At 46.2% G+C, this 18,815-nt stretch overlaps 2 protein-coding genes and 6 non-coding genes across 9 annotated transcripts; 1 reads left to right on the top strand and 7 right to left on the bottom strand.

Moving 5' to 3' along the window:
• The first annotated feature begins 97 nt into the window (after nucleotides 1-97).
• On the top strand, nucleotides 98-3,104 carry LOC130371239 (ADP-ribosylation factor-like protein 3). 2 transcript variants are annotated; one of them, XM_056576944.1, is made up of 6 exons: nucleotides 98-187; nucleotides 739-882; nucleotides 1,030-1,146; nucleotides 1,315-1,365; nucleotides 1,509-1,694; nucleotides 1,884-3,104. In XM_056576944.1, the coding sequence occupies exons 1-6, from the start codon at nucleotides 185-187 to the stop codon at nucleotides 1,929-1,931; spliced, it is 549 nt and encodes a 182-aa protein (XP_056432919.1). In that variant the 5' UTR covers nucleotides 98-184; the 3' UTR covers nucleotides 1,932-3,104. The 2 variants fall into 2 exon arrangements, with proteins under 2 accessions (XP_056432919.1, XP_056432918.1); XM_056576943.1 differs by lacking the exon at nucleotides 98-187 and having other exon boundaries at nucleotides 724-882.
• On the bottom strand, nucleotides 2,173-14,773 carry trim8b (tripartite motif containing 8b). The gene is made up of 5 exons (XM_056576942.1): nucleotides 12,096-14,773; nucleotides 9,064-9,159; nucleotides 8,508-8,773; nucleotides 8,108-8,223; nucleotides 2,173-6,984 (listed from the first exon to the last, which is right to left on the bottom strand). Exons 1-5 carry the CDS (start codon nucleotides 12,702-12,704, stop codon nucleotides 6,284-6,286), a joined length of 1,788 nt encoding a protein of 595 aa, XP_056432917.1. The 5' UTR covers nucleotides 12,705-14,773; the 3' UTR covers nucleotides 2,173-6,283.
• An 877-nt stretch (nucleotides 14,774-15,650) lies between these two features.
• Nucleotides 15,651-15,764, bottom strand: LOC130371987 (U5 spliceosomal RNA). Its single transcript, XR_008893297.1, has one exon. It is a non-coding gene; the product is annotated as a U5 spliceosomal RNA (small nuclear RNA).
• Nucleotides 15,765-16,229: 465 nt separating this feature from the next.
• LOC130371982 (U5 spliceosomal RNA) lies at nucleotides 16,230-16,344 on the bottom strand. The gene has a single exon (XR_008893292.1). It is a non-coding gene; the product is annotated as a U5 spliceosomal RNA (small nuclear RNA).
• A 494-nt stretch (nucleotides 16,345-16,838) lies between these two features.
• On the bottom strand, nucleotides 16,839-16,953 carry LOC130371992 (U5 spliceosomal RNA). The gene has a single exon (XR_008893301.1). It is a non-coding gene; the product is annotated as a U5 spliceosomal RNA (small nuclear RNA).
• Nucleotides 16,954-17,437: 484 nt separating this feature from the next.
• LOC130371990 (U5 spliceosomal RNA) lies at nucleotides 17,438-17,552 on the bottom strand. The gene has a single exon (XR_008893299.1). It is a non-coding gene; the product is annotated as a U5 spliceosomal RNA (small nuclear RNA).
• A 483-nt stretch (nucleotides 17,553-18,035) lies between these two features.
• LOC130371991 (U5 spliceosomal RNA) lies at nucleotides 18,036-18,151 on the bottom strand. Its single transcript, XR_008893300.1, has one exon. It is a non-coding gene; the product is annotated as a U5 spliceosomal RNA (small nuclear RNA).
• Nucleotides 18,152-18,625: 474 nt separating this feature from the next.
• On the bottom strand, nucleotides 18,626-18,741 carry LOC130371985 (U5 spliceosomal RNA). Its single transcript, XR_008893295.1, has one exon. It is a non-coding gene; the product is annotated as a U5 spliceosomal RNA (small nuclear RNA).
• Nucleotides 18,742-18,815: the final 74 nt, after the last annotated feature.

Raw genomic sequence — 18,815 nt, 5'->3', positions numbered from 1 at the left:
ACTAGCATCTAAGCTGAAGCGGCAGTGTAGCGGGTTGCAGCCAGTGTTGCCAGATTGGGCGGGAAATATGTCCCAATCTGGCAACACTGCCCCGCCGGACGACGGAGGCGCGCGGCGTTCTGAGCGTGGTACGTCATCCCCCCTAGTAACCCTCGGCAGCGTCTTGGGGAGATAAGGCAACAAGATGGTGAGTTTCATTTATTGTGATATTTGGATATTCCTTTTGAAATAATTACTCCGGTGTGTGTCGACTTGACAACAGTATGAACAAGTTGATTTCGCTTGGTCCCTCTGGACGTCCTCGTCACGGCGTCTTTAGGATAAATACTGATTTTTCCTGCAAACGCCTCCTCCTGTTGCTCCGTTCATTTATCACGGGAGATTAGCCTAGCCCGTTAGCGGACGAGCTATCTGTAAGTCCCGATCTGTTGTGTACCAGCCACCCCCACTTGATCTCGAATATCACAATAGCATATATTTTCTAATTTAACCAGTCCGACACAAGATCCACTATTGTAAGCCTGCTTGTCTATGCTTTTGGATTTAAGTGTGGTAGCGCATCCTTTAACTAGGAAAGGATGGACATTGGCCTGTGATGTTGGTGGAAGGGATACCGCTCCACAGTCACTCTAAGGCATTTTACAACCACAATGCCTGCCCCTGTTCGATGGCAAGTAGTATCTGATGGTGGATTCGGCTCAGCTTACTGATTTATTCCTCCCGATGGCTTCGTTGCAGGGATTGCTGTCGATTTTGCGCAAACTGAAGAGCACGCCAGACCAGGAGGTTCGGATCCTCTTACTGGGTCTGGATAATGGAGGGAAGACGACCCTGCTCAAGCAGCTAGCGTCCGAGGACATCAGCCACATCACACCCACACAGGTATAAAACCATTTATAATCTCGTTTTGGCAACTACGATGCCAATGTAATTACTAACAATCAACACTCGTCCCATAATGTGTTTCTGTTGATCTTCCGGACATGTGCAAGGGGAACAAGCTCTTCTTTGTTATTTGAAACAATTCAGGGTTTCAACATAAAGAGCGTGCAGTCTCAAGGTTTTAAGCTGAATGTTTGGGACATCGGCGGCCAGAGGAAGATCAGACCTTACTGGAGAAACTACTTTGAGAACACTGATGTCCTAGTGAGTACTTTTTATTCTAAGATACAGGCCCTGTGTTTGCTACATGAAAAGATTAAGCGTTTTAAGATTAAGCGTCTTAGAGTACCATATTAAGCGCTATATACATTTTATTATTACATGCCGACTGGCCAGGCTACCATGTTTAAGCAACCCACCATTGTGTTTCAGATTTATGTCATCGACAGTGCTGACAGAAAGAGATTTGAGGAAACGGGGCAGGTATTTCAACTATTATTTCTCCTACGAATATTGCTAGACACCTTCCAGCAATGCTCTATAAATCTGTTTATTTTAAGGCAGTACGTAGAGTCCCTTCCTACCACAAATGTGTGTGCTTGTGATCTGTTCGGCGCGCGCTACAGGAGCTGGCCGAGCTGCTGGATGAGGAGAAGCTGAATGGCGTTCCCGTGCTGATCTTCGCCAACAAGCAGGACCTGCTGACCGCCGCCCCGGCGTCGGAGATCGCCGAGGGCCTCAACCTGCACACCATCCGGGACCGAGTGTGGCAGATCCAGTCCTGCTCGGCCCTCACTGGGGAGGGGATCCAGGTGAGTCCCCCTGTGTCCGACCAGGCAGACTCATCGAAACGTGCCCTTCTAGTCTCTCCATTAGCTGTGTCCACCTAGCGGCCATCTTGGTCCTACAGCGTAGAACCGAGATGGCCGCAAGGAGAATGCAGCCAGTGTAACCATTTCACCATGACAACTCTTGCCACTTTTCTCTACTTTCATTTTTAGGAAGGAATGAACTGGGTCTGCAAGAGCGTCAATGCTAAGAAAAAGTAGCTCTGATTTCTACAGAGCAGGACTGGAAGGGAAATGTACACATACACACACACAACCTGCACCCTCCTGATATGTTGCTTTGAATGTACACACACACACACACACACACACACAACCTGCACCCTCCTGATATGTTGCTTTGAATGTACACACACACACACACACACACACAAATACACACACACGGCGATATTCCAACATGGACTTGAAGAGGATTAAACCATCCTGCATCTTTGTTTTGCTTACACTTATTAACCTCAGAGAAGCTTTGTTTGTCCCTAAACTAAAAAAAAGGAAATGTTTCGGTTTTTATTTTAAGGAAAAAACACTGCTCTTGCCAGCTGAATCCGAGCCATTCCCATCTCTTTCCTTCACTTCCTAGGAACCCCAACATTTCAGGAATTGCCTGATTGATCACTGAAACTGCAATGTTTTGAATTTAAAGGGTACCCCCTGAGGAACAACTACTTTCCCCTTTTTGTTGATGTATCTCTTGGGGCTGATGGATGAGTGTCTTTCCACTTTAAGATGGCTCTGTCTTTTTATACCATTCCATGTCTGTTTGCTTTTCTTGCAATGGCTCTGCTTGAAGTGAGGTATATTTTTGTAATTCTTTATTTATGATCATGTAGGATACATACAAAGCCTAAACATCTACTCTGGTGTGTGTGGGATTTTAAGAACAAGAAATGCTTTTTACTAGGTTGAACTTCCCCTATAAAGGTTGATACATCTTCATGTATGTTTGAAAAATAACTAAGAATTTTGAAGATAAATGGTTAAGAGACGCTAAACTTTTTGTGACGATCAATTGTAAATAACTCGGCCCTGTTTTCATTTGTAAAGTTATGCACTTGTTGTAGAATATACGTTACGTAGCTGGGTTTGTAGGCTTTAATGTTGACATATCTAATGTGGCAGATTTGTAACAGATTTACGCAAGTAATAATGTATAACTTTGATAACTTTGTGCAGTTCTCTCTCTTTCTGTTAATGGAAGTCATTCTTGGTCATTTCTTTTGGAAATTCCTGAATGATATCTGTAAAAGATCGAAGGTACGGGGATAAAAAAATAAAGTTTGACATGGAGATGGATGTTTCCAGAAAATGAATCGGTTTCGTTTCAAAACAATAAAAAAAAGCTTAAGGTGTGGAACTTTGTCATTTTTTGCTGGCCTTTACACCGAGGACGGTGATCCGTGTTGAACGTTTTCTCAGTTATTGGCCTTTTGCTGCTAAACTACAGACACACTTGGCAGGTATCAGCTTGCTGTGACACGTGTCACAGCGCTTTGAAGAGGCCTCTGCAAGAGACGGTGCTCAACAATGATAATATAGGATCTAATTCTACCATCAGTGATAGTCCTCTATTTTATATAGCTTTAACTCAAATTACATGTCTTGAAAAGACTACAATGATTCCAATTATTGTTATTCTCGTATGAGCCCATGCCTAGGACACCAGAACTTAAAAGTTACAATGCTAGTGTCTTCACACAATCCTTGGTCTTCAAAGTTTATTTCAGTGTTGTGTATTGATCACAATTTTGAACTCGAAAGATGGGTCTCTGACCTTTTCTCTCTCATCCATGCTCTCTCATCAGTGTTGCCTCAAAAGTTGAAAAATTCAAAGGCCGTGTCAAATACGTCTACAAGTATCCTTAGCTATGTTACAAACTCATGTCATGACTAGACCCAAGAAGGCTCTGAATAATTAAGAAAGAAACCTTGTCCATTCTTTCAGCGGAGTCCATTTCTCCTTTGGTTTACCTAATTGTTCTAGTGGCCATTCCATCGCACAATATTTACTTTGATCTCAAAATTATTTCATAGCTGCCCACCGTCAATTTCAGGGTGGTTGACAGCGATCCATCAGAAGGCCGAAAGCTCTGTCTCCATCTGCTGGCCTCCTTACATCCATGCCAAAAGTGGTAACGCTTTGAGGATAATGGAAAAAATAAAAATATATTCTTTAAAGGGCCCGCATGGGTTCAAAAATATCAAACAGTCCATTTGGCAGGATTCGTTCAGCCTTTCATGTACAGGCGACTGATGAATCCTTTGAAGCCGAACACAAAGTTTTGCGGTTGTTTTATCAGTGAATAATAAAAGGCGTTCTCCCTTCTGTGTGCGGGAGTGTGCGCGTGACTTAACGAGCCAGCCAGTGTGATGCATCATTCAATTGTAGGCGAAAGGAATACTGCGTTTAATGACGACAAGGCAGCTGTTTAGCAGCCGTGTCAGACTTTACATAAGTTATAGGGCGAAGAGGTGTGTGTGATATAAAACAATTCCTGTAATTCAAGATGAACCTATGACACCAGAGTTCCTGTTCTCTACCGAGACTTGCTGACAAGAGATTTGAAGAGCCAAGACATCTGCAGCCCTAGCAGCTCTACACAACAGAATGTTTGGAGGCTACAGCTTCAACAGGATATTTCATGTGACCCATGAAACATTCTGATGTGTCGATCTTTACATCAAGCATCCCGAGGGCAATTGAATGTAGGTCATGGTCTGCCAATTTTCAAGAAGCAGATTTAACGGTGACAAAAAAATATATATACATGATAATCTAATCAGTTTGAGGTCACCATGAAAATGAAACCCGTGGAATGACAACTCAAACGAAGACCTTTCCTCTCAGCCGTGCTGTCGTTCTACAGTCCCCCACAGACACCTTCTCATTGGCCACACTCGCACTGGGCAGGACAGGGACATAAAAAGGGCGTGGCTATGTAGCTGTACACTCGTAGTTATATCGGGGCAATACAAACCTGGGGGAGATAATAAAAGAGAAACACACTTGAATTTGTTGATTTATTTGGATCCCTCCTCCAAAGGACATGTCTAATTTCTTTCCATTTCACAAAATATTTACAAAAAAGATACTTTTCTGTTGGCTGACTGTTCACAACCCAGTTTTGTTTTAGGATGCATCCTTTCAAGCAGCGGAGTCTCCTTCTTTAGAAAAAGTTCCCAGAAAAAATCGTTCTACCCTTCGCACATTTTTTTTTAAAACTCCATACAATTTGCCATCATTATTTTTCTGAGTGCTTGTAAAAAAATCAGCTTACAGCTGCAAACAGGAAGCCAGGACCTAGTGTGCTTGTTGAGAGGAAGTGACATCTTTGCCCTGCAGCAAGTACAATTAAAGCATCGTCAATCACCCCAGATGCTTTTGTCGATTAGTTTGGTCTGTCCAGCCTCCAAGTCTCTTGCCTCGACTGTCTCTACTGGTCGAAGAGTCACAAGACACAAGATGACGGAACCTACGGATGTAGCAAATAACACAAAATCGTATAATGACTACTCAATGGAGACCGGTTCCTTCAGACACAGAACTTTAGTCCTAGGAGGAAGCCTTGTACCAGACCGGGGGATTAGATCCTCTCTCCCTTGCGAAGGCGAGAGCCAGGAACGGGGACCGAATCGGGACCAGAGTCAGTGGTCTGCCAGCCCCTCGGACGCAGCTCCGATGTCCTCTTGTGGGTTTTGCATCAGTAACCCAGGCATACCAAGGTGTGACCAAGTGCATTGTGGGCGTTCCGTACAGTGGGGGAACGTGGAAGAGCGGTTTATGTTGGAGCCGTGCGGTATACATCCCTGAACTCACCGAACGGAGGGCATAAGTGCAGCAATGGGAGACAAACTGAAGCCAACGGAACGACGGGTGTGCTCTACTTATCGTCTCCTACAGGATCTATCGAACGTAGTCCGCGGACAGTACAGAACACGAAAACATAAGGCGGTCAACCCCAGGACGACTGGTGAGGAGAGAAGGGGGGGGGGGATTCTGAAGAACAATATATTAAGGGATTGGTCACAGATGCAGAAAGGGGCTGAATCAGCGCTACGCGGCATCCCCCTTATCAGCTCTCGGCCTCGTTATTTGCTAAAGGGAAGCTTCACCGCAGGGCTCCGCCGGCCCGTGTCCAAACCATTGTGGTGGCGCTGTGTCTGAAAATGTCATGTCGAGCCAGAGTTTAACCGGAAGGATGCTGTGAGCCGTTGAGAGCCCACACTCTATGTAGGATACGCTACCAGAGCCAAAGACGGAGGCAAAGAAAGAACAAACAAGAAAATCAAATCATTCAAAGATAGACCCTGCCCCCGATATTGTGTTCATGTGCTACGTGTGTGTGTGTGTGTGTGTGTGTGTGTGTGTGTGTGTGTGTGTGTGTGTGTGTGTGTGTGTGTGTGTGTGTGTGTGTGTGTGCAGAAACAAGTGTGTAGATCTAAATGCTTTATTTGAGTGACGCGTTTACTATCCAGCCAATAGAACAAGGTATGTTTGCCTCTATTACTACGTGTGTGTGTGTGTGTGTGTGTGTACTTGGTGTGGGTCTATGTTAACTGGTGACATAGTGCTTTGCAGAGGGCTGTCCATAGAGCCCGTAGAAGTCTGCGTGTCTGTGCGTCTGTGAGGCGTCTATCCAGTCCCTCACTGCCAAACCCTGCATGGACGGACCCCCAGAGGCCAGGCCCGGTGGAGGAGGGTAATCCTGGGCACTGACCCAGGGGAAGGAGCCTGAGCGTGGGTAGGGAGGATGGCTGCGGTGGCCTGACACAGACGGGACCCCGGAGCAGTAGCAGTTATCCATTGTGCACACCAGGATCTTACGGCTGCCGTACTGCGGAAGCACGGCCTGCTGGGAGGAATGGGAGGAGCTACTGCCACCAGGCGGGAAGTGGGAGGCGCCAAACACAGAGCCGGAATGGTGGTTGGTCAGTGAGCTGCTCCCACTTCCTGTTCCGCTGCTCTCGCTGATGTGGGGGGGGCCACAGGGGCCTAGAGGCTGCTGATTGGTAGACTGGCCCTCTCCTGATGTAGAGCTGGAGCCCAGGTAGGGCTGCTTGCTCAGTGACGAAGAGGAGGAAGAGGAGGCGGAGGAGGAGTCTTTGAATCCAGCGGTGTTGGCTTTCCCAGTGTTCCCGTTTCCGTCCGGGAAAGCAGTGGAGTGTTTCCGCTTCTCCGCCCCACAGGCGGAGCTCTGGCCGCTAGGATACGCAGGGACTGACTGCAGGAAGGTGGAGGATAGGGTGAGGGGAGCTGGGGATGGAGGAGTGGTTGGAGACGGGAGGAGGGGAGAGGAAAGAAAGAGATAAGATATCTGCTGGCTTGACGGATTGCTGTCAGGCGTCTAAATCAGCAAACACATGTTAACAGGAATCCTGTGGGAAACCCATTGGAAAAGTAAACAACCATCCTGTTGGGGAGAAAACCAAGGGCCTATCCACAGATTGTCTAGCAGGATTCTGGAGAAAGGACAGCATTATCGAGCAAATTGCTTCAGTATTGAGTTTATTGGCTTCTTCCACTATAATTTATGTTTGCTACAAATGGTTTCCTTATGATGTGTGACGGCTGAAGATGATCGCCTCCTATCTATGTCCTGTTGGCAGTCTTAGTTTAATGGTAACCAGCTGCGGCCAACATCATATTCATTACAAAGAAATGTTACGGCCCAAAGAAAAAACGCTGGTATGGTTCGGCTGGCTTCATATGTATATACGTGTACTGTCTGTGTTGTTATTAACGAAACACTAGGCTTGGTATGTGAACTGTATGTTTTTACTAAGGCTCAAACATGTAAAAAAAATTGTATTCATCTCTAGGCATGTAATCATCCCACTGCTCTTAAGATACTACTATGTCTTATTAGCTGCTTATGCACAGGCACAAAGAGACTACTAGCCAACGAACATGAGCTATGGTTCCTTAAACTAAGCTGGCTACTGGGTTAAGCAAAAAAGCTGAGCCCCCCATAGACTTAGATTGTTTTCCCTGCAGGGCTGCAGGGAAAACAAGGAAGGAGCCGGAAGAGAGCGACCGTCCAAGTGCATCAACATACCAAGACAGGCATCAATGCACCCTGAACTGCGCATTTTGAAAAACAACATTCTTCGAATTGAACACTTGCTTGCTTGTCTTCCGTTATATCCCAGCTAGAGCTCCAGAAAGAAGGCCGATACTGAACTCGAAGCAGAAGCCTTTTACAAAATAATGTCCACTGTCTAGACAATAGAATCATGCTAGAAAATCAGTGAATAGGCCCTTTGGTCCGCAACATGAAGGTACTTATCCTTTAAGGAAAGTGGAGAGGCCTTTCTATTCTAGGATGGTTACGAGTATGTCGTAATAGATTTGGTAATAGAAGAGAATATTCTTTTACCTTCCAGCGTTCTTCTCAAGCTTTTCTCTCTCTTCAGGAGCTCCGAGAGGAAGAGCTTAGAGTTCAGACTGCCCACTTTGTAAGGAGAGAGCGCGCTGCCCACCGAGGCCTGAGACCTGCAGACACACGCAGGGGGAGGAAACAAACTTCCACTTAACCTCCAGATACCAACCCAACAGCATGGGGCAATCCCTACTACTTTTGTAGACGTGGATGTCTCTGAAACACACACACACACACACACACACACACACACACACACACACACACACACACACACACACACACACACACACACACACACACACACACACACACACACACACACACACACACACACACACACACACACACACACACACACACACACACACACACACACACACACACACACGCGTACCTGTCCATGAGGATCCTGATGGGCTTGGTGTTCTTCATGAAGCTCAGCTCCTCCGCCTTGTTGAAGGCCGTCTGGACCGAGCTGAGCAGCTTCTGAGCCTCGTGCCGCTGCTCCCCCAGGGCCAGCACCTGGGCCGTGTTCTCCTGGAGGAAGCGGGACTGGGCCCGGTCCAGAGCCTCCAGAGTGCGGCCCAGGTCTTCCTCCAGCAGCTGATGCATCCGCTGGTACTGCACCCGTGCCTCCTCCTTCAGCTCACACACCCGGTCCTGGAGGGGAGAGGGGACGCACAGACAGACACAGACACACACTTAGCTATGCACATAACGTAACAGGATCCAGTAATTTTGCTGTATTGTGTCGAATCACATTTACACTAATACAGTGTTCACGTGTGTGTGTGTGTGTGTGTGTGTGTGTGTGTGTCCATGTGCGAATTGTTGAGTGCGTGTGTCCGTGTGTGTGTGTGTGTGTGTGTGCGTATTGTTGCGTGTGCGTGTGTCCGTGTGCGTGCTCATGTCCGTGTTTGTGCGTGTCGTTGTGCGCACGTCACACGTACCTCCACCACACACTTGTCCGAGTCCAGTTTGCACAGTTGCTCCTCGATGTCCTGCACCCTCTCCTCCACTCGCTCCTGCTGCCTCAGCAGGTTTTGCTATGAGAAGGAAAGGAAGAGAAAGAGAAAGGAAGAACTGAGTCTCCATCCGGCGCTCTGTGAGTCGGGCTGAGGGGAGGGGAGGGGGGTCTGCGCTGTCATGGCAACCAACAGCTATTTCGTGTTTGCATGGGTGAGTGAGGAATAATGGGAAAGGGACGGTGGGAGTGAAAAGAGGGAGGGCGTAGAGATAGAGATAAATGAGCATAAAGAACCTGGGATCCTCCCAGCATTGCCCTCTCTCCCCCTCGGTGGACCCTCGAAGCTGCCCTCCTGCACCCCAGCCACACACACAGGTCCCCGCGCCTGTGTGTGTGTGTGTGTGTGTGTGTGTGTGTGTGTGTGTGTGTGTGTGTGTGTGTGTGTGTGTGTGTGTGTGTGTGTGTGTGTGTGTGTGTGTGTGTGTGTGTGTGTGTGTGTGTGTGTGTGTGTGTGTGTGTGTGTGTGTGCGGGACCTGCGAGCCATGACAGTGTTGTGACAACAGCCTGCGTTATTTCTGGGACGGTGTCAACGATAGCAGACGCCGGCTCCAACCAAGCTAGTTCATCCCAGAGCCTCAGCCATGGGACCAGGAGAGGGGAGAGAGGGGAGGACAAATGCCACCACCCTGGGCCTCACACTGAGCCGGGGCTACGGGGCTGGAATTCCCTGACCTAAATTTGGCTTGCCATCAGAGTTTATATGTGTTTTAATAGTGTACGTGAGATTTAACTTCCCCATGCTCAATAAACTATACTTAGACTGGGCGTGGGAAGGTTCAGGTGAGGGACTGTACACTTCTGATCCAAAAGACCCCACCATAGTTTGTAAGGGATTAGTCAGGAACAGAAAGGTTCTGTCTGATCATGTCTCCCTTGGTAGTTCTTTCAGCGAGGAGACCTACAGGTCAGTAGCCCCGGACCACGTGCACGGCTGCACCGTCCCACACACATAAACACGTGCATGCACGCACGCACACAGGCATGCGTGCACTCCCACAGGAACGCACACAAAGGCCAGCACACGCACACATAGAGCAGTGCAAGCAGATTGGCTTCTTCTCAGCACGGTGTCTGTGACCTGATTGTGCTGATTGATAGATTAAGGTTCACAATAATAACAGCAAAGGAGGAGTTTGCTAGGGCAGGGAGTAACGCAAGGCAGGAAGAGGGAGGGAGCGTGCGTGCGTGCGAGACAAAGCTGGGGTGTGCTGGGGTTGTGCATTTGAGTGGTGGTTGGGTGGGGTGTGTGTGTGTGTGCGTGTTTGAGTGCGTGTATGCAGGTTTTGTTCTGCTCAGGCTCAGCGGAGCAGATAACGGTGCTGTGGGGCAGGACGGCGGTCCGCTGGGGAGGGCTGGGGTGCTGGGGAGAGGGGGAGTCAGGGGGGTCAGGGGGGTGACCTGGGTGAACCCGGCAGTGGGGAGGGTGGAGGATTGGGGTCGCAGGGGTGGCGCCTCTGAGGGTGAAGAGAGGTGGGTGATCTTGGTGTGTTGGGGGTGGGGGGAGGAAGGGGAGGTGGGAGGGTCCCATTGTCCCCCTGGTACCTTGCATGCAGAGCAGGGTGGGGGAGAGCGGAGAAGAGGCGGACAGAACCAGGAAGACAACAACCAGGCCGACCACCGGAGGCTGGCCAGATATCGCAGAAAGAGCAACTGCGGCGGGGATTGGTTGATACCAGGGCCGTGCATTCAGACAAGTCCTAACCTGTGGCTGTTTTATCAGCCCCCCCCTCCCGACACAAGTAGACTATAAAAAAATCTGTCAGAGCAACTAGTGCAAATAACCTACCACCTCTTTATCGCCAACACCCAACTCTGGGTGCTGTACAATGTGACTCACAACCAGGGCCTTCTCAGCTCACACCAACCACAACCTGAACCCCTAGCACCCAAGACGTCACTCCCACATCTGGAACATAGAGAAGAGCCACACAGCTGTGGAACTGGCCTTTGTGTCCGCCCCACTACAGGATGTGGGGCCGAAACCCAGAAGAATTGAGGAGTATAGATGACAACAGCCCATGGGTAAAGGCAGAATAGAGAATTGCTGTAATTTTCATTCACCCCCGCCCCCCTCCCTTTCTGAAGAAGCCCTACTCCATATCCTCCTCCAGCCCAACATCCCCCCCACCCCCAACATTCCCCCCCCCCCCTCCACCCCTCACGGCTGGCGATCCCAGGCTAGGATGCACCTGTGCTGGGGAGATAAGGCAGCCTGAGAGCCTCTCATTGTTCCCGCCCCAGCCGTATTGTTTGTCATTCCGCAAGATGAGAATGGCTTTAGAATTGATCACAAATGAAAACGGCACTGCCTTAAAAAGATAGACATAGAGGCCGTGAAAAAATACACTCAAATGGTAATACTTTCACAAATTGGGTGATTGGGTTTTAGAATAAACCAACTACTGTGATGGAATTGACAGTGGGAAGCTTAATTTGGTTTGGCATAGATTTATGTGCAGCATGTGAATTTCATTAGTAGTATAGCATGCAGTAGATCTGTGCACTATCAAAAAAACATCAAACAGCTGCTTTGCCGTGGTTGTCTGCTTAATCAAAATGTAGTTGAATACAGAGGGAGATGAGAATGTTTACCGCTGAGCCGACCTGTGGTGTTCTACAGAAATGACTCAATCAAACATTTGGTGTTGTTGACCCAATTGCATCCTTGATTAACGATCAACAACCCCCCCCCCCTTAAATACTAGGTTCACCGCATACAGATTGAGATTATATCTCAAAGTCTTCAATCCTACAATGCGACACAGACCAGATTACAATATAGAATGGCATGATGTGTGATCATGTTGGTGTTTCAATAACTGTGTGTACATGCGTTAGTGTGAGTAGATGAGTAGATGACTGGTAGATGACTCGCGGTGTGACGCGATGCCAGCTGTGGTGACGGCCTGTGTGGGCTCCCGCCCGCGTCGGAGCGCGTCTCACGCGGCCCTTACCCGTATGTCGTTGCGCCGCAGCTCCACGTCGGTGACGGCGTGCCCGTGGCTGGGGTGGCAGCGGGCGAAGCAGCAGTACTGGCACACGGCGGTCTGCTCCGCCTCACAGTGGTACAGACGGTACTCGTCGTGCTGGGGGCAGGTCCAGGACCTCACGGCCTCGGCCTCCACCAGCAGGTGGCCCAGGGCCGAGCAGGGCTGCTGCAGGTGGGTCTGGACGTGGGACTGGCAGCAGGGGGCGTTGCAGCGCAGGCACACCTTGACGGCGGGGAGCGGGGGTCCGCGGCGGCACAGGATGCACTGCAGCGGCGGCGCGGCGGGCTTCTCCACGCTCAGCGCGTTGTACTTCTCCACGATGTTGGACAGCTTGTGGTTCTTCTCCAGGCTGGGCTTCTGGGAGTACGCGTGGTTGCACTCGGGGCAGCGGGCCAGCAGGGAGTCCTTGGCCCAGGCCTCGCTGATGCAGCCCCGGCAGAAGTTGTGCTTGCAGGGCAGCTGGATGGGGTCTGAGAAGACGTGCAGGCAGATGGGGCATATCAGCTCCTCCTCGAAACAGTTCCTCCACGTCTCAGCCATGTCGGACGCCATCGCGGAGGTGTGTGCAGGCATACACCGGGTTCTGTCGCCTCCTTCTGAGCCTCGGCGGGGGGCTGGGGACAGTCTTTTGTGTCGTTGATATGAATGTGATATAGAAAATTAGGGGTCCGGAACTCTTGACGTTTCTTGACACTGAACGGTAGGGTAAAAAAAAAAATAAGGAAGGAATTTCTGTGATTCTCAAGATCAGTTCTTCTTTTCTGGTTCCTCTGACAACGTCGGTCCACAGAATTCAAAAATATACTATTGGTGAGATAAATCTCCCTGACAGATGATCTGCTTATTGCTGGAACGTGAAGGCAAATTCTATAAAAGCAGAAGGACTCAGGCAACGATGACTACAGCATTGTGATTACCACACTCTGATGAGGGTGATGCAGATTTACAGTAAAGGGTGCTTTTCTTTCTAAATCAAAGACACGGGGCCTATGCTTTCGTTTGAGCTTCTCTGTGTTAGCATACAGGAAGCAGTTATGACATTGTTGTCATCTAAAAAAATTGAAACAAGGCAAAGCGTACCACCACGTCACGTTGTAATATCTATAGATTACCACATCAATAACGTATGAAATGATCTCTATCGAGCAAAAACACCTGATCCCTGTCAACGTCGGTTATTCGCTTTTGGGTTCAAATTAGCTTTCCTGAATTCTTCGTTTGGTTTTGATTGATTATCCGATAGATTCACACACGGAACAAAACCAAAACACTCTGTACCGCTGCGTTCTCTCCACACGGTCCAAACAAATATATATATACGGAACTGAGGGCTATCAGTATCCCGACCTTATTTGTACGTTTTAAATAATTACCATGCAAATAATGGTTATTAACAGTGAATAGTAAATACGACAATCTGGAGAGTCTGGATCGTCCGAATTACAATAAAAACTAAACGTCAAGGCTTTTAGTCAGTCGCGCGTTATAACATAACATACTATTATACAGATGAAATACACGTGAGGCTTATCTCCTGCCCCTCCACACCGCGCTACGTTGCAGAGGACTTTGACACAATAGCGACATAAAACTGACTATTCTGTTTGATGAATAATAACGCCTGCTATGTGGCACGAGCGAGGCTCGCATATCGCTACACAAGGCCTCAGCTTTTCTTACAATAGTCAGTTTTCTGTCGATAATAACGCGCTTTTACAATCGCTGGGGTAGAAAACATACACCGGGCTTAATTTAAAGGATATGTACTGCATAGTTAATCGTTTCATAACCGATTCGGGTTCACGCGCACAAAACAAAGGGTTTTAGAATCCACTGGAATGTCGACTCCTGTCGCGAGCCTCTGGTTTTCACCGACACATCTATCAAATATCTATCCACCCAAACGTTATATTTTGCCCTTTTCTACGTGGGTCGTTTCTTCTTTTACATTTCAGACATGGTTAGGGTAGCCTTTGGCCTACAACCTTAAAATTCACTTCCTTAGCTTGATTAGATCGTGCAATTATCTCAGACGTCACCTCGCCGTTTTCCACGAAGCACAGATAAATAACCACTGTAATATGAATGTATATGCATCCATTTGCATTATTACTAACCTATAGCGTAATTGTTCATTCTAGCAATCATTAACACACACAATTGATATAAATATAAAAAATATACCCTTCTAATCTTAAAGGGGACGTCGCTATCCTGTCCTTGTTAAGGGTAGCTGTCATCAGCCATCTTGCAATCCTCATTAAAAAAAGAGATATTCGCTCTGGAAAGACGAAAGGCTGGTCCAAAAAAGCGTTTCGTTGGCTGACCTATACGGGAACATAAACGTAAGACTCCGTTGTTATAAATAACGCATTTTCAACGTATAAGTCCGAAGGTTTAGGCCAGATGTGACCATTTAAGAGGCATAGTCTCGACCTTCTTTCCTAGAGACGAGGCCCCTTCAATAGTAGGCTACATAAATCCAATACGCCTTTGAATAATTATTTGTGTTTTCTCTCCCCCTTCTTTCTCTCGGGCAGGCTTTGGGGAGAGGAGGAATGCAGGCAAGCTGGACTAGTCTCAGTAACAGCAGCTCCCCCACCTTCCGGATCAACGCTCAGACTGTCACGTGACCTGTCACACAACCGATGTGTGTCACGTTTTTTACCGGGAGGAGTTAAAAGAAACGAAGTGCGTTTGTATGCATGTGTGTGCGCGCGCGTGTATGCATAAGTGTGTTTGTGTTAACGCGTGCGTGCGTGCGTGCGTGCGTGCGTGGGGGGGGGGGGGGGGGCGTGTGTGAAAGAGATGTAGAGAGCCATACTGAGTCTAATGCGTTTGTTAAAATCTGGAAAGTTAAATTTTATTATAAACGGCATTTCATATAAAAGCAATATTTCTCTATTCCGTTTTCCCAAACCTAATTAATAGATTTTCGATAAACGCCTAGACCGATTAACTACTTTTTTTTAAAAAAAGGAAAATTTCAATCGGAGAATACATTTTTCCAAAGTCGACATCTTAAATATTTCGGACATATGGACATAAAATACAAATAATGTTCATTTTGCAAACAAAATACAAGCACAATGTCAAATAGTCTAATTTCCACTTATATTTTTATATAGGCTAGACGAGGTTACTTTTATGTTATCAAAATATTACACACATTTTAGGTATTCGGCCTATATCATAATATTTACTTCAGATATGTTTACACTGTTTTCAGAATTCCTTTTGTGTTAGAATATATTTTTGTAATTTCACGGTCTCGATAGCGCGCTGAAGCAGCTCAAACAGTTGCTCCACCTCTGTACTATGCTCTACACTCGTTTATTAATGAACAGGGGCAAAGTCGATAAAGTACTTGAAAGACATTCGTTACGCTAATCCCGGTCAAAGGACCTATTGTAATCACTTAAGTAACTAGCACATCATTTGATGTCAGCAACTAGTTACCCACGTCATTTGTCTATGCTTTTATTTTAAGTATTAGTTGCACTACCCTTTAATTTCAATTGGACAGTTTAGTATGCCCCGCAGTAAAATTGTTGAATACTGAAAATGTTCCACTCCACGGAAATCTTTAGTAAAAGGCGAAAGATTTATGCGATCTGAGTGAAACAAGAGTGTACTGCAGAACACAAGTCAGAGGACAGACCCTATTTTCTGAGATGTATTTCTGCGTCACGGTTTCATTCTTGTCCCATTGTTTTACTTTTGAGTGGAATTGGAACGCGTCAGATAGAGTAGGACTCGTAGCGCAGGAGACGTAAAGTGTACACTAAAATACGCATCACTTGATTTATTTAATGGAATGAGCTTTATTTCATTATGACTAAAGGGATGTTGGGAGCTCTACATGGCTGTTCCTCCATTCAGGATTCACAGTAACTCCAACTCTATTCTTTACGCCCCACTATCTATAACTAATATCTATTCTAATTTGTTATTTGATAAAAGGTAATAGTCTTGATTTATTGGACAATGTGAGAGCTGTTAATTTGGTGCAAGAACAAAAAGCAACGCATTCAACGGTTGGTCCGAAGTAGGCTCTTAATATCACGCACGTTTGAATTATTAATTTAGACATAAGAAAGCCCCGCGTAAAGCAGGGCATTAAAAAATTGGTGAATACTCAAAATGTTCCACTCCACGGAAATCTTTAGTAAAAGGCGAAAGATTTATGCGATCTGAAGTGAAACAAGAGTGTACTACCGATTTTAAGTCAGAGGACAGACCCTATTTTCTGGGATGTATCTCTGCGTCACGGTTTCATTCTCGTCCCATTGTTTCACTTTTCAGTGGAATTTGAACACGTCTGATAGAGTCGTAACGCAGAAGACGTAAAGTGTACACTAAAATACGCATCACTTGATGTATTATTGTATTTAATTGAATGAGCTTTATTCCATTATGCCTAAGGGGATGATGGGAGCTCTGCATGGCTGTTCCTCCATTCAGGATTCACAGTAACTCCAACTCTATTCTTTATGCCCCACTATAACTTCTATCTATTCTCATTTGTTATTTGATGAAGAAGGGGCCAAATATGTGAAGGACGTAAAAGGTAATAGTCTCGATTTATTGGACAATGTGAGAGCTTTTAATTTGGTGCAAGAACAAATTGCAACGCATTCAACGGTTGGTCCGAAACAGGCGCTTAATATCACGCACGTTTGAAGGATTAATTTAGACATTTGAGAAAGCCCCGCGTACAGCAGGGCATCAAAAAATTGGTAAATACTCAAAATGTTCCACTCCACGGAAATCTTTAGTAAAAGGCGAAAGATTTATGCGATCTGAAGTGAAACAAGAGTGTACTACCGATCTCAAGTCAGAGGGCAGACCCTACTTTCTGGGATGTATCTCTGCGTCACGGTTTCATTCTTGTCCCATTGTTTCACTTTTGAGTGGAATTGGAACACGTCTGATAGAGTCTTAACGCAGAAGACGTAAAGTGTACACTTAAATACGCATCACTTGATTTATTTACTGTAATGAGCTATATTCCATTATGCCTAAAGGGATGTTGGGGCTCTGCATGGCTGTTCCTCCATTCAGGATTCCCAGTAACTCCTACTTTATACTTCACGCCCCACTATCTTCTATTCTCATTTGTTATTTGATGAAGAACGGGCCAAATAGATGAAGGACGTTGGTTAAACGTTAATAGTGTCGATTTGTTGGACAATGTGAGAGCTTTTAATTTGGTGCAAGAACAAATTGCAACGCATTCAACGGTTGGTCCGAAACAGGCGCTTAATATCTGGCACATTTTAAGGATTCATTTAGACAATTGAGAAAGCCCCGCGTAAAGCAGGGCATCAAAAAATTAGTAAATACTCAAAATGTTCCACTCCACGGAAATCTTTAGTAAAAGGCGAAAGATTTATGCGATCTGAAGTGAAACAAGAGTGTACTATCGTCTCAAGTCAGAGGGCAGAACCTACTTTCTGGGATGTATCTCTGCGTCACGGTTTCATTCTTGTCCCATTGTTTCACTTTTGAGTGGAATTGGAACACGTCTGATAGAGTCGTAACGCAGAAGACGTAAAGTGTACACTAAAATACGCATCATTTGATTTATTTAATGTAATGAGCTTTATTCCATTATGCCTAAAGGGATGTTGGGGGCTCTGCATGGCTGTTCCTCCATTCAGGATTCACAGTAACTCCTACTTTATACTTTACGCCCGACTATCTTCTATTCTCATTTGTTATTTGATGAACAACGGGCCAAATAGATGAAGGACGTTGGCTAAACGTTAATAGTGTCGATTTGTTGGACAATATGAGAGCTGTTAATTTGGTTAAAGAACCAAATGCAACGCCTTCAACGGTTAGTGAGAAATAGGCGCTTATGTCATGCACTTTAGAATTATTAATTTAGACAATATAGAAAGCCCCGCAGTAAAGCAGGGCATCAAAAAATTGGTGAATACTCAAAATGTTCCACTCCACGGAAATCTTTAGTAAAAGGCGAAAGATTTATGCGATCTGAAGTGAAACAAGAGTGTACTACCGAGTTTAAGTCAGAGGACAGACCCTACTTTCTGGGATGTATCTCTGCGTCACGGTTTCATTCTTGTCCCATTGTTTCACTTTTGATTGGAATTGGAATACGTCGGATAGAGTCGTAACGCAGAAGCCGTAAAGTGTACACTAAAATACGCATCCTTTGATTTCTCTAAAGGGGTTGTTCTTTATTTGGTGTGCCGAAAGGGATGCTGGGAGCTCTGACAGGCTGTTCCTCCATTCAGTATTTTAAATAACTCCAACTCTATACTTTACGACCCACTATCTATCTATTCTCATTTGTTATTTGATGAAGAACGGGACAAATAGATGAAGGACGTTGGCTAAAAGATAATAGTCTCGATTTGTTGCACAATGTGAGAGCTGTTAATTTGGTTAAAGGATCCAATGCAACGCATTCAACGATTAATGAGAAGTAGGCGCACGTTTGAATGATTAATTTCAACAATTGAGAAAGCCCCGCGGTAATGCAAGGCATCAAAAAATTGGTGAATACTCAAAATGTTCCACTCCACGGAAATCTTTAGTAAAAGGCGAAAGATTTATGCGATCTGAAGTGAAACAAGAGTGTACTACCAATTCTCAGTCAGACGACAGACCCTACTTTCTGGGATGTATCTCTGCATCACGGTTTCATTCTTGTCC

Source organism: Gadus chalcogrammus, chromosome 18 (assembly GCF_026213295.1).
Source record: "Gadus chalcogrammus isolate NIFS_2021 chromosome 18, NIFS_Gcha_1.0, whole genome shotgun sequence".
In the NCBI taxonomy this organism is placed as follows: Eukaryota; Metazoa; Chordata; class Actinopteri; order Gadiformes; family Gadidae; genus Gadus; species Gadus chalcogrammus.
Note: the sequence above shows the minus strand (reverse complement) of the source record. Positions and strands in the feature narration are given on the sequence as shown.